An 18486-nucleotide genomic window follows, 5' to 3' on the forward strand; every position below is an offset into this window, starting at 1 on the left:
TGGAGTTCCATTGTGCCATAGGAGAAAGTGGGGAAAATTCGAAAAACTTATTGCATCTGTCAAGACTCTTATTAGAAAGATATTGAAAGTTTTATCAACAGAAGAGCATTGCTTGGCTACCGGTATTTTCATTTACTGCAAAGGGAGGGGTTATTGTCATTTTGTTGGTTTTTCTTTAAAACAATTAAATTTAAAAAATATCATCAGATACATAGATTTGTAAATATATTACTGTTATACTCGTACATATGTATTTACAGTGAAATTCTGACAAATTTGATTTTAATTTTTCTTTGTTAACTAATTTTTTTTTACAATTCTAGAATTTTTTTTATATGTACTATGTGTTCCAAACCTTTATTATTCTATTCGACTATTTGTTCCATTTGAAATTAGCCTTGCGGGGGTATTAGTCCCATGAGGACACTTCTAGTTACTATAAACACAGCAAATACTGAATTACAGAGGTTGTTCCAAATTACGTAGACTGAACTCAAAACAAAATTTTTCCCTGCATTTTCATTAGAAAACCATCTTGTAATTTGACTCTGGCGAACAAAAGTTAAATTGTAATATAAATTTGTATTTGTAGAAAGACTAATTAGTAACACGAGAAGTCCAGTCTTCACGTTATTGGTAAACCCTTCACGTCGTTTACCATAACTTTTGCGATTGATTTCCGAAGACGTCTTGGGCGGGGGGGGGGGGGGAACAACTTTTATTAATATGTATACACTTTGCACATTACCATGCTTTTCTAGTCTAAAAAAAATTCCCCAAGTACAAACGATCTGCAGTGTCCAAATATGCCATGTGTAACAATGTACTAATATTCGTCTATTTGTGTCGGGCGTTCAGCATTTGTCAGCCATGGTTTCTTTTTAATGTCATCATATTTACAACATATCAAAGATAAAAACTTTTTGTGACGCAAATCTGTTTACCAACATAACTTTTTTTTTTTTTTTTTTTTTTATACCAAACACCCTAATATAAACATGTTATATAAATATTCTTGAAAAAAAGATGTAAAAAGTGATTAGAAATACCCCAAATTATGACTATTCAATACCAAATTGCAGAAAAGAACAATTTTATTTTGATTAATTGTGAAAATTCGATACAAAAGATAAAAAAAAAATTTGCAACTGGATAAAGGCACATGTTTTCTCGTTGTGCCCTTTGGCCAACTGGAAGTTATTTGTCGCTAACAAGAAATTCGATTTTTTTTTCAGCATAAATCATTCGTATAGAAAATATCAAACGACTTCTACTTTCAGTTTGAAACCTTTGGTCGGCGCTACATTCGCATTGAAGGCGCTATTAAACAGTAGAAGCAGTTTGCCTTTGGCGTCTGATGACGTCATGACATACACGCCACTCCCCGGCCGATGGTATCCGCATTCTCTGTAAAATGAAGGGGAGAATATTAAAGAACACAACTGTCTTGTGAATGCATATGCAAGCTACATTAATGATTTATAACAGAGGAAACAGATGTGTCACCTGATCCCGGTCTGTCCAATCAGGTTGTATCTGATCTCCACCCAATGGTAGCAGAAGCGCCGCTGCTGGTTGAAGGCCACGTGGAATTCCAGAATCGTCATCTTTATTTGCTTATCCTCTGGTCCCTACAGGATCAAAACAATATTTAGTTAAAGAGCACTAAAATTAAGAAAGGACCATAGGTATCTGATGACGATACAGTTCCTTTAACCAAAAATCCTGCATCTCTGCAATATTTTAACTCTCTGAGGTGTGTGTACATTATCTATCAATAAAACATGATTACAGCGTCACCTTAATTAACCAGGTACATTGGGCGCCCCTGTTGTAGTTGTTGGGGTAGTTAGGTGTCGTGATTTCACGGCTCTCTCCTGCTGCCAGTGTAATTATCCCGCCACAACCTAAAAACCAATCGAACACGCTTTTCATATAAACAGATGATTCTAACTCTACACAGGTATGAATACTTGGGAAATGGTGTTTTCCCCGAACGGCTACACACCAAAAAACATCTACTTATGCAAATCAATACGAGACCGTCTTAGGGGACCAGGTTTTTACATGAACAATTATACAAGATTTACTGAAGAAAATTTCTTTTTTTGTGACATGGTGGCATTGATGCAGCCCTCTTTAATTTGCCATACCGGAGTCTGTGTCGGCCTCCTCACACCTTTGTCCCTTTAGACCTTTGGGACAGAGACACTCGCAGCCCTTGTGGACGAAGCCGCCGTTCTCACACGTCGGAACGGACGGACAGTGGTCTAAGTCACAGAAATAAAATAAAAGTCATGAGTTTAAATGATAACATTCCACATAAAGAACCCAGAGACTTCAGAGACATATGTAACTCGAGTTTTTACCTGTACACTGGTATGCCTTAGTGATTTCCGCGACGTCGTAGAAGGACAGGTTTCGTGTCATGGCGGGAAGAAACTCCAGCAGCTTGTCTCTCAGCTCCATTGTTTTCTGATTACTGTTCATAGCGAGGTCCTGACAGAAGCAGACAGGAGATGTAAGAGTCCTTGGTTCTTTGACATTAATTCCGTAAGTATACATTCATTGTTAGATAACTTAGATTATTATGGTTGACTTACATACAGTCCATATTGAAGCACCGACTCGGCGTCATACGGGTACCTGTCGAAAGTGGGGTAAATGTTCATGTTTTTGTTTCCGGTGCCACCCACGATATTGTCGTAAAATATCTTGATGTAGCGATCTCTGTCGTCACGTGACTGCTCGTGGTGCATGCCGATTGCGTGCATCAGCTCGTGCAAGATCGTCTGCACCTGGAGTGACAGTTAATTGTTTGTTCACTTCACAGAATGAGAGGTTTGGTATATCATAAACTGTAAAACTTTCCGACATGATACAGATATTGAAAGACACATGTATTTGGACCAGCATTGTTCCCGGATACTAGTAGTCACAGCATTCTCATTGGTTTTTATCAGGCTTGGGGCGAATTACATTGTAAAGTAATGCATTACATTACCATTACTTCATGAATTTGGGCATTAAATTACCATTACTTAATTTTCTTGAAGTAATGCATTACATTACCATTACATGAGTAAAGTAATGCATTACCATTACCATTACTTTGTGAAAAATCAGTAAGTTTTTAAAAAGTGATTAAAAAGCTGAATTTTTTTTGGGCAAAACGTTTCATATCTAAAACATGATTAAACATATTTATAGGTTCATGTTCACTATCACGTTCAAATTTAATGACTTATACAAGATTGCTGTTGCGCTTTATGATCATCAAAGTTTCAAAGGTTCATCTTTAAACTGCATTTATGTCGGGTATGAAAATCTAAGATATGTGTTCAAGCAATAATAGAAAAAATACATGAATCTTTTATTTTCTATCAGTCCAAACTATTGTACTTATATAAAACACAGAGAGAGAGAGAGAGAGAGAGAGAGAGAGAGAGAGAGAGAGAGAGAGAGAGAAAAATTATTTTCAAATGGGTTATAATACATGTACTAGATTGAAGTAAGTTTTAAGCTTACAGGGATCATGGTTGGACACTGCATTCTCTTAAGTGCAATTTTTTTTTTTGCTTTTTTTAAATGGTGTATGCAACTGTCTGTTCTCTATTCCAATGGAACACAGCCAATAGAGGGGTGGGGATTGGGGTGTTTCGCACCTCTTAAAACAATAGATTGTTTTGATACTTAGATTATCCTTGGGGCATTGTGTGTTGTTGACACATTCTTCAAAGTAAATAATTTATTTAATGCACAACTAATTGGATTAAATGTTTCAAATGATATATAAAGCTTAATAACAACACTCTTAAAATGTTTTGAAATTTTGTTGTTATATGCAGTTATATTGACAATTTAGGAATGGAATTTTAATTTTAATTTAAAAACTATTTAGTTGTGTGATTAAAAAAATCATACAACTTAATATTTTTATCTCAAGAATTATTTTTTTTCTTAAAAACAATTTTTAATCAAATACAATTTAAGTTATTCAATTAATCACAATTTTATGAACATGAGCATGCATAAAAAAGCATAGTTATGCAAAGTAATGCCATGTAATGCCAGCATTACACTAGATTTTGGAAAGTAATGCATTACATTACCATTACTTGTAATGCTAAATTGGTGGCATTACACATTACTAGCATTACTTTGAAAACATGTAATGCATTGCAATGCATTACCATTACATTTAGCATTACCCCAAGCCTGGTTTTTATACTGGTCAAATCAGGGACGTATATACTGTATCTATATCGTTTATTTAAACAATAAAATGCTTTCTTTGGTGATTCACGCGAATTATGAAGGAAAAAATACACAATCCGTTTTAGTGGGTCATGTATATTTTTTCTGAAATGATTGGTACCTTCATAATCTGCATAAATCATCCAAAAAAGCATTTTAATATTGTTTGTACTGACATCTTTCTGTTAACAAATTGATAAACTGATCATAAAAAATAAAAAATAATCCACTAAATTACTGTTAATGTACATCAGTACGTTAGCTAAAAGAAACAGCCATCTTCTCCTAAGGGAATTTGAGCCTGACATTATCATGATTATTTCGTGGAGTCCGTGGTTTTTCTTTGGTCGTTAGGTTTCGACAAATCGATTAAACGGTGCATATAGATTTCAGTCCTGCCAGTTTCAGTCGCAGTAGGTTTCGACCAATCGATACACGGGACGTGTAGATTTCAGTCTGGCTGTTTCTATAGAGCTATAAATTAACTAAAGTTCTATAAGAAATAGAGGAAATTATATTCGGTAAATGTAAATCTATGTTAATATTGTCATTGTCATGTTGTAAATGTTATATTTGTTGGACTAATAGTCATACAATAATTGCTGTATCTAGAAATGAAACGGAGGCGTGACGAGTGCCCGCAAGGGCACGAGGTCACGACCCCGTTTCATTTCAAGATACAGCAATTATTGTATGACGATTGGTCCAGCAAATGATTTGTGGCACGCCTACTTTCACGAGCTGCATTTTTCGCGCGGCATTTCAGTTTGGACCGCTTTGAAAGATAGACGTAGATTTTCTTGAGGATGAATTCAAAATTGAAAAGATCGACGACTTTACATCATCTCAAGTTTGTGACGAAATAGAAGCTTTCGACGGATTACTGAACATATATGAGCGTTACGCAGACGCTTGCAGAGTACGAAACAGGATTGGATCATGGTGAATTTAAACTGGATTGGAACTTTTTAGGTGAAGACGAAAACGTTTCAAAAAAGCCGACCACATCGCCCAACGAGTGTACCGATAACTCGATTGCGTTGAATACTCCTGCTCCTAATATCCCCGAGTGTTCCGTTTTTCCGGAAACATCTGCAACTGTCCATAGTGAAGAGGAGCCCATGAGCAAGAGGCCTAGATTCCCGTTTGGATAATTTAAAAACTGCAACATTACGTTTCAGTTTTAAAGTATAGTTAGTAGCCAGATAGGTTGTTAAACTACACGAAACGTATATTTTTCATAATTGTTGTTGAATTTTATGTTGTCTGTGTTAAAAATTATACAAGGACGTTCAGCAGAATTTGAGTTTAGAGTTGTTATGAAATTGATTAAAGCATAAGTTTTGTGGAAGTTTGCTTTTTTTTTCACTGTACAATAATAAATATTGTACGGTACTATCACCATGCCTTCTTTCATACAGTACAATAACTTGTAAATTCTAAAGTTATTGTACGGTGATAAGCCACGCCTACTCGGGTGAAGAACAAGTATTGGAAATTATTGTACACCAGTCATCAAAGGAAAAACGCCGCATAAGTGCCACAATTTGTATTTACACCCACCCAGTAAATTCAAAATTTACAACATGACAGTATTAATGACATACCTGGTTACACAGGGGATAGCTGAGTCCGATTGGTTGGGCGTCTGAGTTCAGGTATTCATACCTCCCGATAAACGAGATACAGATTCTGTCAAATAGAGTCACAGGCTGCTAGAGTGTACGTCACGTGGGCATTAAACAACGAATCAAATAAGCAGAACACATTTCGTCACAAATAGATACATCACTTAGCCCTATATACTGTACAAAGGCGTTCCCCTGCTAATTTTGTAAATGGCGAACGATATCTTTTTATATATGTCTACCCTTTATATAGAGGCTAGATATATGCAAATAGATATCGTTCGGCATTTAAAAAATTAGCTCGGGAGCGGCTATGATACTGTATGCAAAGTCTTTTCTGATGTTCCACCAAGCATTAGTTCAAACACTAGAATCAAACCGTTAAAAAAGCGAGTCTTGAATGTATATATTTGATGGCGATGCTACACGAATACTCACGAATCTGGCTGGAACAGTAAGTACTGTTTGTGTGGAAGGTTCATATTCGTGGTCTGAGAACGAGGCAGGATGCGTAAGCACGTGTACTTGTTCATCTGGTCGATTCCCGCCTTGATGGTGGCTATCATGTCAGACTGGGCTGTCAAAGAGAAGGAATATCAAGCCAGTTTTTTTTCAATAGGTACCAGTGTAAAAGAGAGTTAAAAGAAACGAATCGAAAAAGCACTCACTTATTTTGGGATCGATTTCGTAAGGTACGACGCCATACTCCCAAAGTCGTTCATCTTTGGCAAAATTCCTTTTCTTTAAGCTCTTACTCTGTGGCATAAATAGAATAGTGGGTAATTTTTGCGTCAGTTTTCAGGTGTCAGTCATTTCAATGCTAAATAACCAATTATGGTTTTTTTTCATACATAAAACCATACACTAGCTGTATTTAATTATTTTGGATTTTTTTAGGTGGGGGGGGGGGGTCGAGGGCTGTTTGCAGTTAACTACACACATAATTTCTTCTTCCACCACTCTTTATGCTCAAACTACGTTTATCCTGTAGTTAAAAAAAGCCCAGATTGCCCCCTCTGTTGCTTCAGGTTTCAATACCCAACCCAAAATAGAAAGTCTACGGGGATTTTGCTCTGCAAACGTCATAAAAAGTGCCCGGATTATAACGTTGAAAAATTGTGCGAGGTTTCCAGAGTATTTCCGAATGGAATAAAGATGTTACAAACATTTTTCATTATAAATCTCCCTAAGAAATTAGTTTTCGTTTATGTTATTTCTCCGGGTTAAAATAGATGAAGTGTCAATGACGAAATCTTGATTTTTTTTCGCTTATTTAAGGAATGAATTCAATATTTATTTGTTTTATACGATATAAAATGGTTTGGGGCAGTTTACGCTTTATAAACCGCGAAGCGGTTTACAAAAAAGCGTAAACTGTTTCAAACCATTTTATATCGTATAAAACTAATAAATATGAATTCATTGCTTATAATTTAATTTTTTTACTCTTCATTGTAGATAAAAACGGTCATATGACCTTTAAAATGACGTAAAATTGTACAAAATTCAAACGTAACGTCAGGTGTATTGATACGTTTTTGACGGTAGTCTTACTATGACATAGGCAACATTCTTTATACGATATAAAATATTTTTTTTAACCAATCAGAAAGCGCGTTACAACCAGAATTAAATCATATCGATTTCAAATCTACTTTATTGACAGGTATTTGTATTTTCGTTAAATGTCGTCAAAAGGTGACGGACTCAGTAACCTGGGACAGATATAATAGGCATTAGCCATTACGGTAGCTGCAGGTCTGTATCTCCAGGTCGTCCATCCAAATTCTTACAGACCGGAGGCTATAGACCTTTATTACATGTATAATAATTTACTAACCACTGCAGAATATTTCATGTCATAAAAGACTTGAAAGAAGCAAGTACTAACCGTTGCGTCATTTCCGCTTTCTCTGCCCTCGACATGGACATCGTTGCTCTCTGCATTCACCACAGATTTGTCCCATGGTCGGAGACCGACCGGCTAGGAATACCAAATATTGTACAGAACTAACAAACTTCAATCGAAATAAGACATCGATCACCATTACCATTGATCAAAAAATTTACGCTGATTTAAAGCACTACGGGATGTCACAACTGATTTGGTCGAGGGATCAGTTCTATGCAGAAGTTTATATCTACATGTATTTATTGAAGTGTAAAATAAACAGTGATACCTTCAGTTGTTTATCGCCGTCGATGACCACGAAGCTCTCCATTAGATCCGCCTCTGGTACATTCTGATCTCCATTCTACAGAATTAGAGTACTAATGTATATCGGTACACCTCATTAATTGCTTCATACATGTACTAGGATATGTGTACACAAACAAGATACTCTATAAATAATAATTATCAATACAATGCCTATGGAAACATTGAAATGATGCAGATGCCTGTGTTCAGAACTGCACAAATGAACTATATAACTAAAATGTAAATAGCGGGATTTAAAAAGGAGAATCGGAAAAAGATAAAGAGACAGAGCCAGCGAAAGAAACGATGACGACTTTGATACTTGGAAGTATGCCCACGATAGGATATGTTAAAAGACAAAGGAGTCGGTGTTTTTTGGGGGTTTTTTTTGGTTTGTTTTGTTTTTTGGGGGTTTTTTTGCTGTTTTTTTTTCTTTGAATTACTGAACATCCTGCATGCGTCGACGATCCCCATGGTGTGCACAAAAATATCCAACATTCTCAATTGAAAAAAAAAATATCTTTAAAGAGCGGACATTTTTAGAGAGGACATACGAAGTGTATAAAGAAAAAAATGAGAGTACTAAGTCAAATAATTAAAATTCGCCAGCGCCATTCCTTGACAGTGTTCATTATTTTGATGTACAGTCTCATGGGGAAGAAAAATTCGTGGAATCGCTCAGCAATAATATCAAAACTCGTTTCTCTTTTCATTGATACATCCAATTAATCCTCGAAAAAGCAGCCATTATCAATTTCAATGATTCTAAGGTAGTTTTACATCAATAACGTATATTGATAATTCTAAGAATTAAAAAAAAATATATATCTATATCATTTTTATCAAATTATTAAAAATACTGATACAAACTTAACAGAATTTGAAATAAACATTTATACACGTCACGTTTTTCTAAATTTTCTAGAGCTGAGCAGTCCTATCAAAGACTTTAAAAGTATACATCCATAAATCATTCTATTGTTAGATGTTGATTTTACAAATTACCCACGTGTCCAGTTGTTTTGTGGGGTTTTTGATCCGCTCCCAGTTTTCTTTGGTTAAATCACTGATCTTCCCCTCACTGGGTACGTCTCCTCCCTGCGCCCCTGTCTCCGTGCCCCCGGACTCCGACCGCCGTAGGGGGTGAACAGACCCCTGGTGTCTCTTTAACAAGGTGAGCAGGTCCCTCACCAGAGTTCCCTCGTCTTGCTGTGGATCAGAGTCCGCTGTACATAGTGTCAAAACGTACGTCAGATCCCAGTGATAGCAAATTCTATGCTGAATTATCAGATATAGGAAGTTCTATATTGTTTTTAATCAATTATAATAACTCTATGCCGAGATTTCAGAAAATTCTATGCAGAGATTTTATTGACAGCAAGTTCTATTCCGAGATTTGAGAAAAAGCAAGTTCTATATGCCGAAACTTTATTAATACAGTAAAACTTGTTTAGTACGAACACGGATATTGCAAAATTCACGGATATAGCGAAGTCATCTTGAATCCCCAACTATGTAAATTTAATGAATTTCTTATACGGTTATAACGAATTACGGATATAACGAAGTAATCTCTTAGGTCCCAGTGACTTCGTTTTAACCGAGTTTTGCTGTATCAAGTTTTATGCCGAGATTTTATTTATAGCAAGCAATATGCCGAATTGTTTTGAAATTTCTATGCTGAGATGTTAGTGATACCTATTTCTATGCTGAAATTTAGTTGCAGGATAGGAAGTTCTTAGCTAAGCTTTAAGTGATAGTTCAGTGATTCTATTAAACTACACAGTTCGGTTGAAAGCAGGTTCTAAGCTGAGATTTCAGAGATATACAGTCCTTTGCCGTCATTTTATATTTTGAAATTGATAATTTGCCAGTCATAAAAAATGATGATGCATACTCAAAATGATGTCCCCTTGCTCGTGGATAATAGCAACATTTTAATTAATTTAAGCTAGAAGACACAACTGAATTACGACCAATTTCTATTTAGAATCTGAATTGTTTTGGAAGTGTAAAGAAACACATTGTTTTTCAGCATTTATATAATTGATAAAAATCTGTATTGCAAATTGCAGATAGGTTATAACCAGGAGTTCAATAGTATATAGAAACAGCCAGACTGAAATCTACACATCCCGTTTATCGGTTAGTCGAAATCTACAGCGGCTGAAACTGACGAGAATGTGACAGGACTGAAATTGACACGCTCGTTTATCGATTGGTCCAAACCTACAGCGACCTAAGAAATATCACGGACTGCACGAAATAATCATGATGATGCCAGACTCAAAGATTTGGCTGTTTCTTTTAGCTAACGTACTTATGTACATTAAAAGTAATTTAGTGAATTTTACTTACTTTTCGTAATCAATTTATTACTTAGTTAAAAGAAAGGTGTTAATATAAATAATAAAATGCTTTCTTTGGTGATTCATGCGAGTTACGAAGGTAGCAATCATGAGAAAAATTTTACATAACACGCTAACGCGGGTTATGTATTTTTTTTTCTGCAATGTCGCTACCTTCATATCCCGAATGAATCACCAAAGAAAGCATTTTATTGTTTAAGTATTAACTTAAACATTTGAACTACTAATGAGGGTAAATACCCCAATAACGCATGTGGCGCCAAATATTAAAAACTTCTAACGTACGGAATCCATCATGGCATGGTGGGTTTTTTTAATGGTTTCATGGCTGCTTAATTAATAATGTATCGTGATTCATATTCGTCTGTTAGTATTTTACATGCATGAGTTCCTCAGGGTTCAGCATTATGAACCGTTTTGTTGTTTTCTGAGTGACTGACATGATGTACAGATACATGCAGCAGATAATATGCTCACTTTTTTGTAGACTTTTTGTATTAAAGTGCATGTATTATGCCTAAATAGTCGCCAGGGTTTGATATACAGTGCACGAGCGGTGACTATTTTAGGTATGATGTTTATAGTAGATTGTCCACACGTGAGGGGGTCAGCGACACATATCTACTTCTTTTCTTTATTGTACTAAGAATGCCCGCGCCAGAAATGGGTTGTCGAAAATTTATTTTCAGCATCAGTAATTTGAAATATTGTAAACATTACATGTTTTGCTCTTGGCCAACAATTCACTTAAAGACAACGTAAATAAGCACTCGTTTCCTCTGATTCACTTATACATAAAAATCAACATATTTTGTATCCATAAATACTTTTAGAAATTTCACTTTATCGTATATATATTTACATATTTACATTGTATATAGACATTTTTTTTCATTTAATTTTATTTGTAGGTGGGTTTTCTTTTCATTAATGCATTTTTAAAAAATGATCAAAAATTACTTCTGGAGCAATCTTGAAAAGATTTAAATTGATAAATACATCATTTTGATGTATTTTTGCATAATATTAAACTAAATTAAAATTCCCGCACTTTGTTGACGTAATATTAACAATTTTCGGTGCTCGAATACTGCAAAATGTACATAGAGAAAATTTAAAAATAAGTTGTAATAAAACTATTTCAAAATAATTAAATCATATCTAAGGCAGATATGATTTAATTATTTTGAAATAAACATTTTTCAAGATCCATCCTTTTTTGATTTTGTTCTTTTTTTTTTTTTTTTTTTTTAAAATCCGACAAATATTAACTTCAGAACACTTTTGAAAAATAAGTTCACTATAAAAAATACAGAAAAAAATATATTTTTTAAAATGACATAGGGTAGGTACTTTTTGTCCGTGATTGTTTTTGTTTTCTTCCATTATATTAAAAATACATGTATTATGATAAAACTATGCTTATATAAATCAATCAAAGACACAGATTTACTGCTAAAAACAGTCTGGATCTGATCTTACCTGTAACGACCTGGGAAAGGTATACCAGCACAGACAGGTAAAAAAAAGTTGCCGTGTAAAGGGCCATTTGGTTCCTCTCATGTAAAACGTCGAGATGCTGGGCAAGGATTCGAGATAACCGGTTATATATGACCGGCGAGGGCCCGGGCAAAGCACCACTAATTTTGTGTGTCATATGTGGGGTATATAAGCGGTATGTCTTCTTACACCGACTTTGTTAAAACACGGTACTTGCATACTGCTGATTGATATAACAGGTATGTTAGCTTTATAAGAAATACGTCAACTTGTAAAATGAAACAATTTCCTAGAATTTGCACTGATGATATTCAAACAATGCGTTATTATTACTGATCTAAAAGAAACTCAAATTGTTTTGGCCTGGCCCTAGGTAATTATGATTCTACCTGGACTAATACCGCCTAAAGCCAGGCAAATGACCTGATATTAAATTGGAAATTAAAGCCAGCGACTAAAATAACATTTGTCCGTAAGAAAATGCGAGTAAGATTCTTGCCAAAAATAAGCAGTTTGTAATTCGATCAGACAAATTAACGAGGAAATCTTAAAAATGTGTCGGGGAAATCAACACGCGATAAGTAAATTCATTTTTTGATTAAATTTTACTTATTTCTGTGGTCATAAAATTATAATAGGTTGATTTTAAATTTCTGTACAACTCCGTGTCTAGCAATTTTCTTTGAGGCTTCATGTATTGACGATTCTTATCCTTGATGATGTGTTTACAAAGACGAAAATAGCTGAAGTCAAAACAAGATTTATTCAACAACAAACCAAATGGTTGGAACAAATAGATTTTTTAGAAAAGGTGAAAAATTTCAAAATGTACTTGAACTGGGCTGCTATGGGGTCCAAATGACTTGGAAAATTGTTTTCTTCATTTTCTGGACAAATTAGGATTTTTTTTTTTAAAATCAGTATATGGTGACACAGAGCTGACGTACGGTAAAAAGACAGGTCCGACACTCAACCCTGTGACAAATTCGCCAGAGATCTGCGCTCATTTTCCCCACAAACACCGAAAATGAGAATCTATGTGCAAAGCTCATAGACTCGAATTTTAACGTCACTTCCTGTGACCAAAAGGCAACTTGATTTCTGGTTCCGGGGGATCTTCGCCGGGTTTTAGGGTTGCAGCCAGCGGATTTAGTCCCATGCTGGAGGCATCAATCACTATATGTGTTTGTCCGTTTGCTTTTTTGACTTCTGAAAGCTGAATACTTCCGTTTGTTTCTATAACCACTGGGTTGTTGTTGGCAATTTGTGTCTTTGCTGCGTTAGCTGCACCCTTTGTTGCTGTTGGCGGTGATTGTTTTGGAGTTTGTACCTGTGCTGTATTTGTTGCTGTATTCATTTCGTTCCCTAGTAAAGCTGCCAACAACAAGTTTCGCAGCATATCATTGGAAATTGGTATTTGTTGCTGTTGCTGGAGCTGTGTGTGTTGCTGAAGGGGTGTTTGTTGCTGCTGCTGCTGCTGTGTAAGAAGCTGGGATAACAAGTTTTGTTGGGTTGCGGCATTGTTTTGTATCTTTGACATTTGGGCGATTCGTCTCTGTTGCTCTTGTAATTGCTGCTGTCTTCTTATTTTCCGCGCTCTGTAGATAGCACGCAGTTCCGCTGAGGTAATGATGGGGACTCGGCTGTTGGAAGAACCTCCCCGACTTGGAAGTGATGTTCCAGTTGACTGGCGAAGAGATCGTCTGTCTGACGGAGCGGCCTAACGGGAAACAATCAAACAAAAGACGATTAAATTACATTTTCATTTTATTCTTCACAATCAAATCAAGCAACATATGTAAATAAAACTTAAGGATAATATGGTCTAGTGTACTTTGTTGTAAAAACCTACAATTTTTCCTGCGCCAGTAGTGGGCTAATTTTGACGCATTCAAATTTAAACGATTCATTCATATATATCGGGATTTACTAAAATGTCCTTTTGCAAATTTACGAGGCACTCAATTCGTCGCTGATTGTCCGAGTGATTGGTGATTAATGAGGTCAAGAAAAAAAGGTTTCTAGACTCGTTGTTGGGAGCGCGCCGTGACAGGCTACACTAGCCGGCCTACACACGATGCCTACTTATTGAATGTATAATGAAGCTGTGGTCCCCACTTGCATATTTTTTTTGGTAAGAAAATCGGACACATGAAAATCTGACCTTTCGAAATCAATCAAAATGGACCCAGTTTAGAATTTCTCTAAAAAAGATCGTTAGGGAGAATCAAACTCAGCAGGAAACCGCCCCAGTATAGACATATACCCCCCCCCCCCACACACACACACTTCTCAAGAACAGGTCATGCATGTTTCTTTTCTATAGGTTGATTTATGTCCAAAAATATTTCGCTAATTGATAAAGTCACTGAATAAAAATTGAGGGGCATGTATAAAAATTGAGGGGCATTTAACAATTAACGTTTGAAAATTTTGTAACATAAATGTTAACCAACGACTTCTGTATCGATCAGTATACCGGTAAGATATTACCGGTATTTACTATCAAATTTTTTTTCTATATTATTTTAGACTGTTGCAAGTATTTCCCAAATCTTTGTATCAACAATCAGAGTACATTATTTTATACCTCCATTTTGTGAACTTCATGACTTCATTTTGAAATAGCAGTTTTCCTTGTTAACCCTATACAATTACAAACAATTACCGTGAGTATTAGGCGCCATTTGTGGCTTCATTGCAGTTTTTTTGTAGTATGTTTGCTACATCAATGCTACAACATACAGGCCTTGGTTCCTGTTAGTGGACATGTAAGTATAAAGTTGAATCAATTCTCTTGTTATGCGAAAACGAGGGACAATTCTTTCGAAAAGCGGATTTTTAAAGAGTTCTGTATAGAAAATTAGATTTAACGGACACCCCCTCCCCCCAGACAGTGATATACTTCAGATTGAATTCTTTATACAACCCCATTGAGGAGTGAGATCGGTCACCTTAACTTGTCCTTAGGTACAGTATTAGTCTACGATTTAACCTTAAAAATATGATATAAGACTTTAAAGTCGCCAAGCTAATTCTTAAAACTGATGGCAAATGATTCTATTTTGGAGACAATTTTAACATATTCCAAGATCTGCAAGTTGCGATTGAATATAAACATATCTTATTTTATAATTAGTGTTAATTAGATTGCTATAATAGGATATACATGTACTACTATACATATCTCACAGATAACATTAGCGCCTTAAACCTTTTATATCAATAAATACCAAACAAAGTGTCAAATTCATCGCAAAACTTCCATCTATCAAATTTGGAGAACATCTTATCAGTTTTTCAGATACTAAACGTTTTCAATTCTAACAAATTGAGATGTAATTGTAGAAATGGCACTTTTAGCGGTTTCTCGCTCAATATTTACATCTTAATATCTATATGTTTCATTTCCACAGCCTTGCCAGCCGTAAATGCCAGAATTTGAAAATTAGAGATCCTGACTCCCCCATCCCAGGTCAACAAGCAAAGCTATCAAAAACATTTTGAAATGAATGTTGCATTGTTCTGCTTTTATTCATTCAAATTTTATAGACATTTCTTGAACTGGCTTGTTTCTACTCGAAACTGACCAGAACTGTTGCCAAAAGATAGAAAAGCAAATAATGTGAGATTCTACGTATTATTTTGCATGAAAATAATGCATACAACAACATGACAATGTCTTTTTAATCAATTAAAACAGCTGTCGAACTGCACAGCTACAGACATATTTGAAGATTTAGAAATCTGAAAAAAAAAATACTTATTGGTGTCCTTTCTACAACTATTTGTTGAAAAAAAGTTTGAATCTTGAACATTAATATTGTAACTGTGCCTAAAAGAGGGTACTCTATTTTTATCATTCGCCATGGGATCTATTTTTCGAACAAGAAAAATCCAGACTATACTTGGAACTCCTGTGTCTATGGAAACACATTAACGTTATATTTTCATAGAAAAAAAATGTCAATTCAAACCGATTCCATGTTGAATTTGATAAACATCTCTGTGCCTTAAATTAAAAAAATTATACTTCAATTTATATTTCAATGAAAAAATCTCCAGTGTACCTCAAGAAACACAGACAAATATTCCTTGTGGAAATTGCTACTAGTAGTTTGAGACCCATTTTAAGAATAGAGTACCCTTCTTTGAGACAAAGTTAGAACTTAAATAAGCAAGCTTAGACCTTTTTCTCAACAACTGGTTGTAGAGAGGACACCAATGAACCCCCTTCATATTTTATCAAAATACGTCTGTAGCAGCGCAGTTCGACAGCTGTTCTAAGAGATTAAAAAGGCATTGTCCTGTTCTTGTATGCATTCTTTTAATTCAAACAAAATGACACGTAGGAGTTTCATATTTATTGGGATTTTTTTTTTATATTTTGGCAACATTTTGGGCCAGTTTCGAGCACATACAGCATACAGCAGTTGAAGAAATGTTTACTTTTTTATCCTTAAATGTACAAGATGGCCGCACATCCCCCATAAACGGAGGACAACCAATGCGCCGCGACCATTAGAGCTTTTATGGCCGAGCCGGATGCTTAACATATAAACATTTACTTACTATTAATTCAGAGTGTGTATACATGTACAGTGCTTCATTTATTTATTGGATGTTTCCCCTTTATCTCATCCCTACGTTGAGCTATGGAAATTTTTGAAAACAAAAGTACTCAGTATATTTTGATCTTTCAACTTTTTACCCCGAACAATATCAGTACACAACTTGGCATATTGTCCTTTCCGATATATTTCATTTTATGAAATAAAATATACAACATGACTACTTTTGATAAAATGAAATATATCGAAAAGGACAATATTTTAATAAGGATTAGAATAAATACACAATAATAACATGTTCAATTCTCGATCACGTGAGAAGATTTGCCATCTTCCTTGCGGCCGATAATAAATATGAGCTCTATAATATTTTATCATTTATAAATGCACATATAATCCCAGTTTTAAATTTCTATTCTTTTTAAATTTTACCGTACAGATTATCGTGAAAAACCACTGTCAGATTAGTGACGTGTACTGAAATTGTTTGACACTCATTTTTTTTTTTTCAACTCTTGCAAGAATCAACTTTTAGAATCATTCCGAATGCTCATCCTATATAGTATGTGCGAAAAGGGGGAGAGATGTGTTCGGGATAGAATTGCAATAGCGGCAGTATAAGCTAGCCTTGTCTCCGACAGATCGGTGTTGATGTGTTACTCATCCCTCAGTGATCTATGGCGGATTCCCTGTCGGTCACAGATCAACCTACTGATGACTTAATTGAATTTAATGTGATGTCGATCTGGAGGTACAACAATGAGTCATAATGGCATAATGGCAGGAACCAACGTGCATATCGTACATGGAGACCCTAATCAGTAAGAACATCGAAAATAAAATAATTCTTTGTCCCTATTGTCAATCTGAGAGAGAGAGAGAGAGAGAGAGAGAGAGAGAGAGAGAGAGAGAGAGAGAGAGAGAGAGAGAGAGAGAGAGAGAGAGAGATGCAAGAATTAATCATGCTTGCTGGGAGCAGGCAAGGTGATGTCCAATGTCCGTGAGTTTTCTTACATTCATTATACAATTAGGTAAAGTATACTGGCTCGTAATTCTGTCACAGCCCAGAAGCTGGAGCAGACTTTGATTAACATTTCGTGTCATATTAAATAGGAATGAGGGTTGGTCTGTTATATCATGACATATTAATTAAGCTATATGAATATTGATACGATACTTTATCTCATACGTTCTCCAGATAAAATAAAAAACATTAACCACCTTATTTTTCAATTAAAAGCTGAATACTAGTAGCTTGATATAAAGTAGCGACGAATTAAAAACATGCACTAATAGTTTTCCATCAAAGAGCACTCTGAAAGTACTCTGAAATCATGATATTAACTAACAGACGAACCGTATCACATATTTTTACTACTGAGAAAATGAATAACTTAATTTGTTAAAAGGTATATAAAGAAAGGACATGGTTCATTTAAATAAAGAACATTTTCAAAGCCGAATTATGTGCTGTTTTATTATTTTTTCCATTTTAAATTCTTATCTTAGCTATTCAAAATAGCATCTTTACATGACAGGGAAGGTATGTATGAATCGAAATTCTAAGATACTTATCAAATAAACTGTCTTTTTTTATGAGTAAGCATTTCATCACAGCTAAAATTAAAAACTATCGGAACTTTGTTTAAAAAAAATATTCAGAGTATGTTTTTTTTCTATGTTTAAAAACGTTTTGAGAGCCTGTTGTTTTTATGGTTTTAATCACTTACATTTCTGGAAAGGTGAGCCGGGAAAGCCCCTGGGAGGATGGTGAAAACACAGACCAGTAACACAATATCCATGTCTGTCCACGCGCAAGTCTCTTCGCAGTACTTTTCTTTGGGCGACCACCGGAATGGAGATTCACACTTTTGACTGACCAATCAGAGACGGGGATTCCGTGTAACCCGGGACGAATAAGGTCACTGGCATGTATTAGCTCTGTATATCCTTATTGACAA

The 18486-nt window shown here is 35.2% G+C and overlaps 2 protein-coding genes across 2 annotated transcripts; both read right to left on the minus strand.

Annotated features, from left to right (window-relative positions):
- Nucleotides 1-1251: 1251 nt before the first annotated feature.
- LOC105342493 (blastula protease 10) lies at nucleotides 1252-12143 on the minus strand. The gene is made up of 13 exons (XM_011449458.4): nucleotides 11937-12143; nucleotides 9091-9311; nucleotides 8066-8140; nucleotides 7777-7869; nucleotides 6554-6641; nucleotides 6324-6462; nucleotides 5865-5949; nucleotides 2604-2798; nucleotides 2370-2499; nucleotides 2154-2270; nucleotides 1801-1907; nucleotides 1507-1631; nucleotides 1252-1407 (listed from the first exon to the last, which is right to left on the minus strand). The coding sequence occupies exons 1-13, from the start codon at nucleotides 12109-12111 to the stop codon at nucleotides 1260-1262; spliced, it is 1698 nt and encodes a 565-aa protein (XP_011447760.3). The 5' UTR covers nucleotides 12112-12143; the 3' UTR covers nucleotides 1252-1259.
- A 559-nt stretch (nucleotides 12144-12702) lies between these two features.
- Nucleotides 12703-18486, minus strand: LOC105342494 (transcription activator GAGA). Its single transcript, XM_011449460.4, has 2 exons — nucleotides 18256-18486; nucleotides 12703-13674 (listed from the first exon to the last, which is right to left on the minus strand). Exons 1-2 carry the CDS (start codon nucleotides 18325-18327, stop codon nucleotides 13024-13026), a joined length of 723 nt encoding a protein of 240 aa, XP_011447762.3. The 5' UTR covers nucleotides 18328-18486; the 3' UTR covers nucleotides 12703-13023.

Source organism: Magallana gigas, chromosome 1 (genome assembly GCF_963853765.1).
Source record: "Magallana gigas chromosome 1, xbMagGiga1.1, whole genome shotgun sequence".
Lineage (NCBI taxonomy): Eukaryota > Metazoa > Mollusca > Bivalvia > Ostreida > Ostreidae > Magallana > Magallana gigas.

Excerpts from the sequence above, each read along its gene's own strand:
- LOC105342494 (XM_011449460.4), bottom strand. The coding sequence starts at position 18,327 with ATGGATATTGTGTTACTGGTCTGTGTTTTCACCATCCTCCCAGGGGCT. Across the intron at positions 13,675-18,255 it reads CGGCTCACCTTTCCAGAAAT|GCCGCTCCGTCAGACAGACG; the intron begins GTAAGTGATTAA and ends GTTTCCCGTTAG.
- LOC105342493 (XM_011449458.4), bottom strand. The coding sequence starts at position 12,111 with ATGACACACAAAATTAGTGGTGCTTTGCCCGGGCCCTCGCCGGTCATA. Across the intron at positions 9,312-11,936 it reads CCTTTCCCAGGTCGTTACAG|CGGACTCTGATCCACAGCAA; the intron begins GTAAGATCAGAT and ends CACTATGTACAG. Across the intron at positions 2,500-2,603 it reads TGCTTCAATATGGACTGTAT|GACCTCGCTATGAACAGTAA; the intron begins GTAAGTCAACCA and ends TGCTTCTGTCAG.